The 15,565-nt window shown below is 44.7% G+C and overlaps 2 protein-coding genes across 2 annotated transcripts in view; both read right to left on the reverse strand.

Annotated features, from left to right (window-relative positions):
• LOC131685555 (glycerol kinase) overlaps positions 1-15,565 on the reverse strand; it is a 515,121-nt gene that overhangs the window by 348,388 nt on the left and 151,168 nt on the right. The window lies entirely within an intron of this gene.
• Positions 9,642-14,711, reverse strand: LOC131681019 (uncharacterized). The gene is made up of 3 exons (XM_058961727.1): positions 14,499-14,711; positions 10,952-14,256; positions 9,642-10,467 (listed from the first exon to the last, which is right to left on the reverse strand). Exons 1-3 carry the CDS (start codon positions 14,709-14,711, stop codon positions 9,642-9,644), a joined length of 4,344 nt encoding a protein of 1,447 aa, XP_058817710.1.

Below are 15,565 nucleotides of genomic sequence, written 5' to 3' on the forward strand. Positions count from 1 at the left end.
TCTAAGGGTTATTGAGAATATTGCTCAAACAACGAATATTAATAAGAATGTGAGGCAAACTTTTTTTACGAGCTAAATCCCAAATAACGAACACTTTTTTTACGAACTAATTCAATTTACGAACCCCCGGTTTGGTTCGTAAATGGAGGTTTCAGTGTACACAATCCCCTACCTACGACGTCACATCCCATCTCAAACAGATAGTTGCCCACGATCCAGAAAACCTCAAATCGAACACGACAAAATCATACCACACAAGAACTTCATAAACGACAACAGGTACAATCCCGAACATTGTCAAGAGCCCATGTCTCTCACAGCTAATGAAAAACAAACGAAAACAGGACATTCTGACCCACATCTCAAGTAAAACAATTAAACCTCAGTGCCTAAAACCAAACTTGCCTTCCGCATCGGCGACCAAAGACGTAAGCTTTATCAATCCACACCCGCTAGAACTTGGCTACCTATCCGATAAGAAATTAGATTTTAAGGTTCACATGTATTAGTCAGTATAAGTAGATTAAGTTGACCAAATAAAGATAGATTTGAGAATTAACAGTTGGACATTAACAGTCTTACAGTTATAGTTACAGTTGGAGCTAAAGTTGTGTTATTACTTCGAACCTCCGAAATAACCCGCAACTATGTGAATCTATCCCGATTAAGTTTGTAGTGGCCGGCATAGAATAGCGCTATGGATCTCCCGTTCCGGTGGTATGAGTGCGGGATAACCCCAATCCAAGGTGTGAAGTGACCCGTGCCGAGGGATGAGTGGTCGAGAGGGTGAAAAAGATGCCTGGTCGCTAACGGAGCCTGTGGGGTACCTGGGCACCACCCCACAGCAAGCATCTCTTACCACGTTATTGCGGAGCTGTGGCGTGGCGGACATTTTTTCTCGAGCTACTCGTGGTACCAAAAATGAGTTGCGAAAATATAAAGTGAAGTGGGTAATGTAGGAGATGATGCGGCAACGAAGGAGGTGGTGAACCATCCTTGCCATAAGGGGTTTAGCAAGGTCTCCTCCCAGAGAGGGGGGCAGCGGAGCAACGGTGGCTGCAACCAACAACACCAGAGTCTCTTCAGTGCTGGTAGGGGATAGCCCTATCAACATGCTCGGCGGGCCACTACCTGCGATGCGGGCGGTAGTCAAGCAACTGGATAATATCATCGAGTTTACAAGAGGAAAGCAGAACATCAGCAAGGAACTGAAACAGAACCAGCTAGTGCTCGGGAAGAGAGAAGGCCGATAAAGGCGCTCAAACTGAGGCCTTCTCCTTCCTTGGAGGAGCTACTATGACCCAAGAGGCGATTGATTTCGCCTTGACGGCCAAATAGGGCAAGACTGCGCTTAACCCGACCCAGGCAGTCATCAGGCAAAGGTGCGCGAAGCAACGCCAAACGACGCGCAACCACAAAGGCCAAACGTCGTTTGGACGGTGAAGACCTGGGTGCAAAGGATCCTGGCCCAAGAAGGCGAAAGGCACCAACCGGGCGCAAAGTGCCGGGCCACAAGTGGGTGCCATCGGCACAAGGGGACGAAAATCTTTGGCAGCTGGTCAGCAGGGCTAAGCGGAAGTCGAACGCACCAATCACTTCGACAGCAAAGTTTTCACCGCGGCCCCGGGGACGGGAGGCCAACACCGACAGTCTATGCGAGGATGCGCTGGTAGCTGTCCTATCACGTTGCGTGTGATGCCACCATGCAGAGGAAAACCCTGCCAAGAAATGGTAGACGCCCGGTATATTGGTGGAGTGCCGAGATTGCAGCTCTACGGTCAGCCTGCCTCAAAGCTAGACGTAGGACGCAACGATCTTGCACCGAGGAGGTAAGAGCGGACCGCCGTGAAGTGTTTCGAGCTGCGTCATTGGCCCTTAATAAAGCCATTAAGAGCAGCAAGAGAGCGTGTTTCGACAACCTGTGCAAGGGTGCCAACGCGAATTCGTGGTGTGACGTGTACAGGATCGTGATGGTGAAGACCAAATGGGGCTCTCCACCACCTGAACGGTCACCGGACTGGTTGGTGAGGATTATCGAAGTACTCTTCCCGTCTCGAGCCACAAGTCCCTGGCCACTTGGACTACGAGACAGTGCAGGTACGGCCGAAATGGTGGCACCGGTGACGAATGAAGAACTCGCAGTGGCTAATTCCCTAGCAACGAAGAAAGCTCTAGGGCCTGATGGAGTTCCAAACAGCGCTCTCAAAGCAGCAATCATAGCGAACTCGAACATGTTCAGGCTAGCTATGCAGAGATATGCCTTGACAAGTGCCGTTTTCCCGATAGATGGAAAAGGCAGAAGTTTGTACTGTTGCCGAAGTCCGGGAAACCATCGACGTAGAGACCAATTTGCCTGATCGACACGACGGGAAAACTGCTTGAGAGGATCATCCTCAACAGGCTAAGCCCGTACTCAGAAGGTACGAACGGCCTGTGAAGCAATCATTTTGGTGGACGCTATCAACTCGGTGGTAAAGACTGCCGAGATAGCGATCCAACGGAAATGGTGAGGTATTCGATACTGTGCGTTAGTGACACTTGATGTGAAGAACGCATTCAACAGCGCAAGCTGGGATGCAATCGCGCTCTCGTTACGCCGGCTTAGCCTGCCGGTGGGTCTGTACCGGATCTTGCGAAGCTACTTCCAGAACCGTGTACTGCTATACGAGACCAATGCCGGTCAGAGAAGCGTTCCTATTACCGCAGGAGTCCCGCAAGGCTCGATTCTGGGCCCGGTATTATGGAACATTATGTATGACGGGGTTCTGAGACTAAAGTTCCCTCCTGGTGTGAAGATCGTCGATCGTCGTCGTCGCCGATGACATAACCTTGGCGGTCTACGAGGAGTCAATCCCCGAGGTAGAACTGACTGCAGCACACGCGATTAGCACTGTGTCGGAATGGATGAGCGCGAGAGGCCTGGAGCTCGCCCAACATAAGACGGAGGTGGTTATCGTCAACAACCGCAAGTCGGTACAACATGCAGTTATACAAGTGGAAAAAGTCGTGATCACTTCAAAGCGGAGTCTGGAGATTCTTGGAGTCATATATGACAAGCTGACCTTCGGCAGCCATGTCGACTATGCGCGCAAGAGGGCTTCGACGGCTGTGGCGGCATTATCGAGAATGATGTCCAACAGCTCTAAGGTGTGCGCCAGTAGACGTAGGTTACTGGCAGGTGTTGCCGTATCTATCCTTAGGTACGGCGGCCCGTCCTGGGCGAGAGCACTGGGGGTAACCAGTTACCTTCGGAAACTGGAGAGCACCTACCGCTTTATGTGTCTCTGAGTGATATACCGGGAAAGTGCGTAATTGCATTCTCCATTGTAAAAAAAATGTTTTGTGGTGATTACCTAGTATACTGATAAGTTTATGTGAGTAGATAATGAATCCGAAAATAAGTAATTATTTGTTATTTTCATATTAGACAATTAAGGGCGATTAAATGGCGTGTTCCGTGGGTGATTTAAGGGCGAGTCGAGCGGCAAAAAATGACGGCGGCAAATCGCCCAAATGTTGCATTTTGAATAGCCCCCTAGTTGCCAGTAATTTGCTGGCACATGGAAGGGCAATTAGCGCATCCGAGTTGGCAAATAGCCCCCCGTTAGCCAGCAACTTGCCCTTTTTTACTGAGAATCCATATTGAGTTCGATCATGGATGTTCTCTGTGCCAAACCCGATCATTAACCGTCGATCGAAAAGATCCACTGCAAACAAGCTGGCTCTGTCTACAGGCAGATTGTTGCACCAATGGAAAGTAAGTCCGATAGTGAATTTCGGTGAGTCTAAAAATCCAATAGAAACGAAATCATCAGATCCTGTTCGTGCGTTCGCCTAAAGCGGCCGACTGTCGAGAGCAATGGTTCGCGAGTTATCATTATATAATGGAATACAACACATTTGTTACGAACGGAACGTATGGATGTGTATACCGTATAGTGCCGTGTTCCCAGATGAATATGAATCTAATAATCTAATACAAATTACGCTTGTTGGTAGCATTGCTTGTAAAATGTTTGACTTCAAACCAGCGGGACAGGCAGTACAGTACGAATGAAATAACCCAGATGACATCCCACAGAAGACTGCAAATATGCACGCCCTAAGGCAGTTCCTAATGAGCTTGTCATACTTTAAGAGGTCTTGTAAAATGTGACCCAGATTCAAGCAAACCTTCGATGAGACAACTTTTGAAAGTGCAAGGATGTTTGAAAGGAGGCACACTCCAAGTAGTTAACGCGTATCTAGAATTGGCGACACCTGATCACTAGTATAATTTGTTTGGTTTATAAGGAATACTTTAATGATCAACGTTTAGTCCGTGATTTAGTCAGCAGTTTACCACAGGGACTGCAACAGAAGTGGCTAATGCATGTGAATGAGGAAAAGCCTGTTGTTCACAACACAAAAGCAAACAGGAGACACTTCTACACTGCACTATAACAACGGTAAAAACAGAATTCCCTGTCGATTGATACAATGACCAATGATAAAACTCCACAAATCACGTCAAAAATTAAAAATAACTGTAGCGATTGATGTAAACAACTAATCGGTACGAATACACTGAACCAAAAAAAAATTGTGTAGGTTAAGTACTTGAAAACATCACATTCCGCAAACAGTTAATTCATTTTAACAGCCAAATTCTGCGTTCATTCTGTGATGTATGAAAACGCAAGATGGCGTCTGTTCAAAAACCTTTGTGAGAAATGTTATGTTTTAAATAGAAATGACGGTGTTTGGACAATGATTTTCTTTCGTTCGCTTTTGCATGGAAAGCCCCAGCTGTATGCAAACTAGTTGATAAGTTGGAATAGAAATCACGAGTAGTACACTCCTTACACTATATATTTCGGTAATCCAAAGTTTGATTTTGATTTTTTTTTATTTCGCACAGAACGTGCTCATCGTATTCCGGGCAGTATCAAAATCTGCCGCGATAATATCTATAAAAAAGTTGGCGAAACTTGAACTACTTGAAACTCAAAAGTTGTATGATGCTTCTTGATAATTACAAGAAAACATCACAGCTTGTGATGGGAATGATAGCCTAGTCACAAGTTAGTTTTGAAATTACACTAATCAATTAATGCTCTTGTTGGTTAATATTTGCACAAATAATATCAGGAGTAAAACCACAAAGCAAGATATTAATGTGAGGACGAAGGAGTTTATCCTCGATGCAAAGATAAGATAGTTAAAGATTTTTATGTCGTTATGTTTAGTTAAATATTAACAATATTAAACAGAAGTGAATTTTTTTTATGTGTAATTAAGAGCTGTTTGAACTGGATATTTTTAGAATGAAAACAGACAAATCTTGAGCGTTTTTTCAAAAAGACATATCTATAATGAAAGACTCTCTTTGTTTACTTTCTTTTTCGATTTTTACGGCGTCACTATAGAACTTTTCACTTATTTTACAATACTGACCGAAAGACGGTGGTTTGACTAGCATATTATGCAAAGAGTTGAGGGATAAAGGTTAAAGCGACCGAATTATTAACAGATGAGAAAGTAAACAAAGAGAATGACTCATTGTAGATATGTCGTTTTGAATAAAAGGTCCAGAAATGTTAAAAAAAAATTTCTGGCCGACTTTGTTAGTCAGCAGAAACTGGGTCGAGGTATAGAGTTATTTGTTATTATCTGGTGGAAAGGATCATGCACCTAAACCATAAACAGATAATCAAATTGCCACCCTTGATGAGAATAAACAAAGCCTAGGACTTGTCCTTACTGTCTCTCTCTTGCTGCTGTAATTCTCAGATTAATCAGAGAAAGGGGAAACGGAAAACCATTGTTTACTAAACTAATTTTAACTACACGCATTCCGTCGATATTCAGATTCAAATTGTGGATTTGTATGTAGATCGAACTCTAATATGTGTCTGAGACCAGCACAGTTCACGAATGGGGAATAGTAGTAAAATCTATGCTGGGATTCGTTCGAAAGTACGAACGTTAGTTGTAAATTAACTTGACGATAATGGTTCTAGTTTTTAAATAAACTGCTTCTAATTTCACACTCTCCTAAACACTAAATCCTCATTTTGCCTAAAATCTGACCTATTTACATTCCTTATAAACTAATTTACTTGATTGGTCTGAAGAGCACCAGGGTTCCAATATTCAGCTACATTCTGGCGAAGGACGGTAGAGGTCAATTAGCACGGAAATTGTGTACAATATCAACAGTCCGCCGTCAAAAGCTTCGAACTTTCCTTCGTATCTTGTCCACTAGTCCGCAAAAAAAACATGACGTAATAGCGTCCTTGAATTCAGTCGCACTAACATCGGTACGAAAATAAAACTGCAAAAGATCAACGATGGACTAAGTTAAAAATTAAGAGTATTTTATAGTCAAACACACTTACCATAAATCATTTATTTCGCTCGATTGTTGTGGTCATACTGGTGCAGTTCATCTCTTCCATCCCGTACTTGCAGTATTATCTGCAACCGCATGAAACTGTATGCAATGAAGAATATAAACGATGAAATAACCAAAAATTTCGATTTTGTCGGAATTCCGAAAGCGAAAATCATTTTCAATGAGATAGCTTCCTATAATAGGCTTTTCCATCGTTTCTGGCTGAAGTGCCTTACATTATACTCATTCTTAAAATCGGAAGTACGCTATTTGTATTTTATGCATCTCAGAGAATGAATCCAGCTTTCGATTGCTGTAAATATGGGATGCAAAAAGATCGGTAATTTGACCTTTAAATATCACTACAATATTATTTCAACTCACCATTTCAACTTCCGACAGCAGTCAGCCGCCATTGCCTACTGTGATCGCCATTTTTGACCACCCGCACAGAACTTCTAATCCATTTTGTTTGACCAACTATGATGGAGAAATGGAAAAGTCAAATGTAGCATTTTAATCGACAGATTACGTGGTTACTTACCAACATTTCGATACACGGTACAATCCGCTTAATTTAGTGATCAAATTGGTATGAACGGGTAGGAAAAAAACTGGATAAATTTAGTGTAGAAGTCGCCGGCTAACAGTTCGATCCTCCTCAGTTGAAGAATCTTGCAGATATGATGCTTATGTACAAAGTCGGTCGTTAATTTAAAGGCAGCACGAGTAGGTAGAGAGAAATTCTGCTGTATGCATGTATTGGGGGATACCGAAACGACGAACGTATAAGATACAAGCTGGGTACAGTGAGAATGGATGGTACACTGAGAAACAAAAATGTGAAGAGTTTGCATATTTTCTTTTCCCGTCTCTGTTATGGTGGTATGTTTTTTATGCATTTTGAGAATATGCTTCAAATAAGCAGTCAATGCTTGGATAGACTGAATGTGTCCAAGGTAAAAATTTTCAGCAGAAGGACGACTGGTAGACAAAAAATTAAGTTCTAGCAACTACCCAGTGAGCAAATTTTCTGGCAGAGACCGCTCTGCTAGATTTCTGTGTCTTGGTTTGGCAGCCCTGTCAGATTTCTGCGCGTATCCTGTCGGGTTAGTTGAGCTAGGGCGAACTCGGTTTCGCTGGCGTTTTCTGGCAAATATTGATATGAACCGAGCTAAAACCTGGTATAACTCGGACATAAACTGTGCAAAGATCCTGGCAATTCCTACCTGGTAGAATTTAGCACGAATGGAGCAAAATATCTGACAAAGATGTGGCAGGAACCGTACAGAGATCTTGGCCGTACATTTCTGGCTCGATTGTGGATAAAAGTGAACAGCACCGGTTGGTTTAACCGCTTCTGTCAGAAACGGTTGTTGCATTTGAGCGAAAAATGCTCGCAGAAACTCTGCCAGCATCAATTTCGTTTTGCTCAACTTTTGCTAACTTTCTGCTTGCCATGCTGACCGGGTACAGACCCCGATCAGCGTGGCAAGCAGAAAGTTAGCAAAAGTTGAGCAAAGCGAAATTGATGCTGGCAGAGTTTCTGCGAGCATTTTGCGCGATTTGTGCGAAAATTCTGGCAACGAATTCGCTCAAATGCAACAACCGTTTCTGACAAGCGGTTAAACCAACCGGTGCTGTTCACTTTTATCCACAATCCAGCCAGAAATGTACGGCCAAGATCTCTGCACGCTTCCTGTCACATTTTTGTCAGATGTGTTGCTCGATTCGTGCTAAATTCTACCAGGTAGGAATTGCCAGGATCTTTGCACAGTTTGTCCGAGTTATGTCAGGGTTTTGCTCGGTTCCTGTCAAAATTTGCCAGAAAACGCGAGCGAAACCGAGTTCGCCCTAGCTCAACTAACCCGACAGGATACGCGCAGAAATCTGACAGGGCTGCCAAACCAAGACACAGAAATCTAGCAGAGCGGTCTTTGCCAGAAAATTTGCTCACTGGGACTCTTTACACACAGACTTGAGAAGTGCCCAAAATTTCAGCCTAGCGAACTGCCAAAAAGTGCAGCCAAACGAGCATGTGGCAACCCGCGAAGACATTTCCCGATCAAACGATTCGGAATGCTGCATGGAAGCAGTATGGATTTCAACTGAAATGCAACAACCGATTCCGAAATCGAGTGAGTCGGAATCGGTTGTTGCGTTTGAGTTGGAATCCATACAGCTTCCATTCCGGATTCCGAATCAAATTTCGAATGGTTTGACCGGGTTGTTTGGCAATTCAGCGAAGGGTTTTGTCAACAAGTTTGTTTTGCTCTGTTCCAGTTGGCTATTCAACTTAAAATGTTTGGTAAAACTTGACAACTATCTCAAAATCATCGAAAGTTGGCCTTTATTTTAATCTCCATAGCATCAATCGTTTTTTTAAACTTGTGAAAAAATAATTTTTATCCTTTAATTTTGTATTGAAAAATATTGACAACCTCAATTAGGTACAGAAAATGTGTTGTGACCGGATTTAAAATGCGTAACGTTCTACGCATGAAAACGCAAGCCAAAATCAGCAATAGCGCCAACGGGCCAATGAAAGTAATCGCACTATAACAATTGTCGCCACAAGCACTTGGGAGTCATCAATTAATTTCAGGACACGAATTCACCTTTTTCCTCTATATTAATTCAACACTTGGAAACTCTATTTAACAGAAACTCCAACCTTTATTTCGGTCTTATTCGACTGGCGGTTTTATTCTATCTGCCCCTGACCTGATTTTCTTATTGGCGCGAGTTATAATAAGAATAGCGAAGATGATTCGCATACACGAAGCGATGACAAGTGGAACGATGGAAAATGGTATCTAACAGGGTGTGCCTACATTTGACATTTGATCTGGCCTAAAACATCGCCACCACCTTGAAATGTCAGTTTCAATCAACTTGCGGTTTTGCTCGCCAACAATTCTACTTAGTTTCTAGAAGCTACAAATTTCTTACGATAAGTTTACAACCTAAATCATAATTTCACTAAATCTTAATTGTTATTCATATTTTCTTTTATAGTATCATGATCGGGAACATCGGTGGCCAGTATTGGTTGAGTGATGTCCTTTCTTGTCGCTCCTCCTGCATTAGAGGTTTCCTCACATTGTGTTGGCAGCAGACAAATTTTCACTACCGGACGTTGAATGATGCCCTTAGCAGTTCTTAATGTGACCACTCGAACTAGACCGTCTTGTCCAGGATGAAGGTTTACGATACGAGCCAGTGGCCATTTCAAAGGAGCCTGAAAGTCATCAAGAACGACTGCCTACTGTCCGGGTCTTATGCTTGTGTTCTCAGAATGAACGCTCGTTTCACGCTGTAACTCTTGCAAATATTCCGTACGCCACCTGTGCCAAAATTGCTGATGCAGCAATTGCATTCGCTGGTAATGATCGAGGCGATTAATTGGTATGCTCCGCACGTCCGGATCAGGAATCGCATACATTGTAGCTCCAATGAGAAAGTGTGCAGGAGTCAGCGCGTTGAGATCATTCGGGTCTTCTGTTAATGGCACTAATGGTCGGGAATTCATGCTCGCTTCAATTTGGGATAACACGGTGCACATATCTTCGAAGCATAGTCGCGAGTTTCCCAATTGACGATGTAGATGTTTCTTAGCGACCTTTACTGCCGCTTCCCACAGACCACCAAAATGTGGCGCTTTCGGTGGGTTCAAGTGCCAGGTGATTCCATCACGGGCAAGTTTTGATTGGATGATGTTCGTCTCCTTCTCGTCTTCCAATAGTTGGTACAATTCGCGAAGCTCATTTTTGGCACCTTGGAAGTTAGTTCCATTATCGGAGTGAACATGAGCTGGCAAACCACGACGGGAAGTGAATCTTCGGAAGGCGGCTAGAAAAGCAGCTGTTGTAAGATCCGAGACGAGTTCTAGATGCACCGCCTTCGTCGAAAAGCATATAAATACGCTGATGTACGATTTCGGTGATGATGCTCGTTTGTGTGGTGCTCGGAGGTAAACTGGTCCAGCATAATCGACTCCGGTGACGGTGAAGGGTCGGCTTGCGGTGACTCGGGGTACGGGCAACTGACCAAAACGCTGCTGAACTGGGACGGGATCTGCTCTGACACATCTAAAACATGCTCGTATCACACTTCGTATCATGCGCCGACCATTTATCGGCCAATATTCTTCACGTACGAGGGCAAGCGTAAGTTGGCCACCACCATGAAGCAGTTTAAGGTGGTAGGATGTGAGGAGCAATCGGGTGAAAGGATGAAAGCTGGGCAATAGGGCTGGATGCTTTGCGGAAAAGGATTTGTCTGATAGTCTCAACCTCCCCCCCCACTCTCAGTGTTCCCTTCTGGTCTATAAACGGGTTTAGCAATCGGATTGATGATCGTTTTGACACGCTATTTTCTGTTTTAAAGGCTCTTAATTCTTCGTGGAACGCATCGGCTTGAGCTAGACGGACCAACTGGGAATGGGCTTCCGTTAGTTGTGTTACCGACAAAGTTTTACTGGGAAGCAAATCGGTAGACACAAGTGGTTGAGTGCGTGCCTTTGATCGCACGTTGCAAACAAATCGCAGACAGTATGCGGTTACTCGGACTAACCTATCAAGTGAAGAATAGCGGGTAAACATCGGATTGACACTCGGTTTAGTTTGAACCACTGCGACGAAAACCTTTCTAATCTCTATGTTGTCGCTTAGCGCTGGTAGTACTGTTGGTGCTGGCCATTCGCATTGTGGTTGACGTAGCCATCGCGAGCCGTATTTCCACAGCTCACTCGAAAGAAAATCATCTATTTGCATTCCTCGGGATACCAAATCAGCCGGATTCTCCTTGCCGGAGATGTGACTCCATTGTGAGCCATGTGTGCTTGCTTGTATATCAGATACCCTATTGGCAACAAATGTCTTCCAAGTGTTTGGTGGGGACTGCAGCCCTTGGAGTGTCACCGTTGAGTCGGACCAAAACCGAGATTCGGAAATTTCGAGTTGAAGGGCTTGTACTATATGTGCGTTTAGCTGGGCACCGATGACGGCAGCACAAAGTTCGAGTCTAGGCAGTGTAACGCGTTTTAAGGTGGCAACCCGTGATTTAGACGCAAGTAGCTGAACTCTCACGTTGCCTTGTGGGTCGACTGACCGTGCATAAACACATGCTCCGAATGCTACTTCCGAAGCATCACAAAAGGTGTGCAATTGAATTGATGCGTTCGGAAGGAAGGCATAACGTTCGGTGCGGAACTCAGTAATCTTGGGAAGATCTCTGCAATATGCAGCCCACTTCTCTTCCATTCTCTTTGGAACTGGTTCATCCCATTTACATTGCACCATCCACAACTCTTGCATGATCAGTTTCCCACGTATTACAACCGGTGCTATTAATCCAAGGGGGTCGAACGATTGTGAGATAGACGACAAAATTGATCTCTTAGTTACGATGGTTTCAGATTGCTTCACATTGGAATCGAAGCGAAGCATGTCTTGTTCAGGTTCCCAGATGACTCCAAGAGCCTTGACCGTTTCTTGTGAGGTGAAGGTAAGGGATGATTGCGTTCCTATTTGTTCAGCTGACAATCCCTGTAGCGCTTCCAATTTGTTGGATGAGAATTTGCGTAGACTGAATCCGCCTTTCTGGAGCAGCTCGATTAGTTCATCTCGTAATTGTACAGCTTTTTCAACGGATTGCTCGCCACCTAAGCAGTCGTCAACATAGAAACCTTTTCGAAGAACTTGTTCTGCGGTGGGATAGGCCGCACCTTCATCGTCAGCCAACTGTTGAAGTGTGCGTGTAGCTAAGAAGGAAGACGGTGCGAGTCCATAGGTAACCGTCAGTAAGTCATAAATCTGGATAGGTTCTGTCTTGTCGAATCGCCACAAGATTCGCTGATATGGAACATCCTCAGGTTGTACAGAAACCTGCCGGTACATTTTTTCGATGTCCGCAACGAGAGCCACCAAGTACTTTCGAAATCGCAAAACTATCGACAGGAGGTCGTCCTGCACCACAGGCCCAACACAAAGCGAATCGTTCAAAGAGAAACCGGTCGATGTCTTAGCGGATGCATCAAATACTACTCTGACCTTTGTTGTATTGCTTTCCTCTTTTACAACAGGATGGTGGGGAAGGTAGTACCCTTTGAATCTTTGTTGATCTTCTTTGGATGATTGACGCATGTGTCCGAGTGCGACATACTCCCTCATGAATTTATGATACTCGTCCTTCAATGCAGGGTTTCGTTCGAGTCTTTCCTCCAGTAGTTTAAATCTTCGAAGTGCTGCTGCCTTTGAATCCCCGACTCTAGCATCAAATTCTGGATGGCGTGGCAAACGCACAGTGTATCGACCAGTATCGTCCCTCATGACGGTCGATGCGTAGAAAGTCTCGCAGTAACGTTCTTCAACGGAGTAATCGGAGCGCGATGGTAGCTCTTCCAGCTTCCAGAAACGTTCAAGGCTCTCCTCAAGAGTGACGAGACAAATCGCTGAAACATGACAATGTACCTGGTCTGGTGAATTGGGAATGACCTCGCCTGAACCCACAACAATCCACCCAAACACGCTGTCAACTAATTCAGGAAGGTCATCTGCCAGGTGGACGCGTGCGGCAGATTTGAAGCAAGCGAAGAAATGCGAAAGGCCGATGATCATGTCTATTTCTGCTCGCTTGTTGAAATTTGGATCCGCCAAAAAGAGTTCTTTAGGGACATTCCAGCAATCAGTCGCAACATCACTCTCAGGCATGTCGGCGGTTACACGGGGCAGGACCAAAAACTCTACGTCGCGAGAAAAATCTTCCTTTCTCGAATAAATCTTAGTGAACACTGAGTCAGATGAGCGAACGGCAATACTACCTGGACCCTGAAGCTGAACATTTACCTTCCTTCTTTTGAGCCTGAGAATTTGAGCCATACGATCGCTTATGAGGTTGGGCTGTGAGGCGCAATCTAGTAGCGCCCTAGCGAGATGCTTTTGACAATAAGCATCTACGACGACTAAAACTACGGTGAGCATGAACACGTTGTTATTTCGCGCATGCGGCGCAACTGACGACGTTTGACCCTCCATGGGCGCGATAGACCGTGGCGTAAGAGGTTTGATGATTGACGTTGCAACATTTGTTTGTGTTGAATATTGCGGATGTTCGCCCGCATTATCATGGCCCCGATTCTGATAAATAGGCAAGTTATCCACATAACCAGGGTGTAACAGCGTGTGGTGACGTTTTCGACATATGTGACAACTGGTTTGACATGGACAGTTGCTGACGAAGTGATCACTGAAAAGGCAGTTAAAGCACAGTCGCTTAGTATTTACCAAATTCATCCTTTCATGTAGAGTGAGCTTCTTGAGTTGACCCATGGAAACAGCTGGTCGCTCAATTGAGCGGGCATTTGGAACTTCCGTTATAGCGTGTGCAGACAGCCGTAGTTCGCCTGGTCGCTTGTATCGTTGATTGTTCCCTGAAGCACCAGATCCAGAAGCTGATCCTGAAACATATGGAGTGATAACGGGCGGTATGATATCGTGATTAACCGAATTTGATTCCAAAACTCGCATTCGACGCTGCAAAAACTCTACCAGTTTGGAATAGGATGGCTCTTCCAGAGTAGAGGCGTGATCCTCCCACATGTTTAATGTTTCATGATGCAGTCTTGTGCATAACAAGTGTTCCAATATTGTGCTCCAGGAATCCGTTGGTTCCCCCAGTTGCTTCAGTACCTTTGTATGCCGTTCAAAATCGTCCACCAGTCCATGCAAAGCAGCCGCAGATTCTTCCTTCATCCGTGGTATCTCTAGTAATGCTTGCAGGTGTCGCTTTTTTAATAGGTACTCGTTGGAATAGCGAGCCACCAAAGCATCCCAGGCAAGAGGGTAGTTGGCGGCGCTTATAGTTATCGACTCGATTACCTGAGACGAATTAGCGCAAAAAACGATTCATAAAAGCCAAGCCAGTCTTGATAATCACCAGCAAACTCAGGCAGAGATATTGTCGGCAGCTTTAGACCAGAGAGACCAGAGTGTAGTTGAAGGGGGGGATTTACAGGGAGATCACTTACAGAATTAATTGCTGGCGGCAATTTACCAAGAAGACCAGCTTTTATTGCAAAAAGTTTGGGCTCGAAATCAGACCGATATTGCAAATTTCTCACCATCGATTCATTATCGGTTTCCATCTCCTCGAGAGCCGTTTGAGTGTCTTCGAGTCCCTGCCATAGCACCTCTAAATTTTCCAACCGGATAGCTACTTGTAGTGCGTCCCGGTCTGCCTCGTACCCCCGCAGGAACTGTTCAGCTCGGCTTAAGGATGCAAGCAGTGATGTTCGCCGAATGTTGAGCTGTAGCTTACTCTTCGCTCCATCCATCGTAACACGCGTTCAGCAACGATGGCGAAAAATTGTAGATATTCGGTCTGCGAAAATAAGACCAGATAGCACTGGCGATAGAAATGTATGGGCTTGGAAAGGTACTAACCTGACCAAGGCAAAAAATGTTCCTTGTATTTTCAAGAAATCGCTCCTAACAACGCTGCGTTGAAGATGCTACGATCAGCGTCTCGTGCCAGCGGACGAGGAGGTACCAGTAGAGTTGGGTCTGCAGAGATTATTGGGCCTCAAGAAGCCGTCCTCCAGTATGCGTTGCAAGCAGCACCACGTTGGAAGTCCAGTCAAGAAAGGGAAAACGAATCTAAACGCACCAGCATAGATAATATTAAATGTTGGAGAGCCAATTACCTGCCGCATAGATCAATTAGGCCTTGTAACAGTAATGATCAGCCGCAGTAATGGTGTTCCTTAATGAAGTAGCGTGATGGCGGTGCTTTCTTCTCTGGACCCTTTGTCCTCAGAACGGCGTCCTTTGATGGCGGATACTCGTTGGCTACGTACAATGCCAAACGAACAGTAATGGCGGAAAACCGACGCTTACAGGACGTAGTATCCTGGTCACGGCACCAAAAACTATGTGGTGACCGGATTTAAAATGCGTAACGTTCTACGCATGAAAACGCAAGCCAAAATCAGCAATAGCGCCAACGGGCCGATGAAAGTAATCGCACTATAACAATTGTCGCCACAAGCACTTGGGAGTCATCAATTAATTTCAGGACACGAATTCACCTTTTTCCTCTATATTAATTCAACACTTGGAAACTCTATTTAACAGAAACTCCAACCTTTATTTCGGTCTTATTCGACTGGCGGTTTTATTCTATCTGCCC

Source organism: Topomyia yanbarensis, chromosome 2 (assembly GCF_030247195.1).
Source record: "Topomyia yanbarensis strain Yona2022 chromosome 2, ASM3024719v1, whole genome shotgun sequence".
Lineage (NCBI taxonomy): Eukaryota > Metazoa > Arthropoda > Insecta > Diptera > Culicidae > Topomyia > Topomyia yanbarensis.

Excerpts from the sequence above, each read along its gene's own strand:
- LOC131681019 (XM_058961727.1), bottom strand. The coding sequence starts at position 14,711 with ATGGATGGAGCGAAGAGTAAGCTACAGCTCAACATTCGGCGAACATCA. Across the intron at positions 14,257-14,498 it reads AAACCGATAATGAATCGATG|GTAATCGAGTCGATAACTAT; the intron begins GTGAGAAATTTG and ends AATTCGTCTCAG. Across the intron at positions 10,468-10,951 it reads CGCTATTCTTCACTTGATAG|ATGTGTCAGAGCAGATCCCG; the intron begins GTTAGTCCGAGT and ends AGCATGTTTTAG.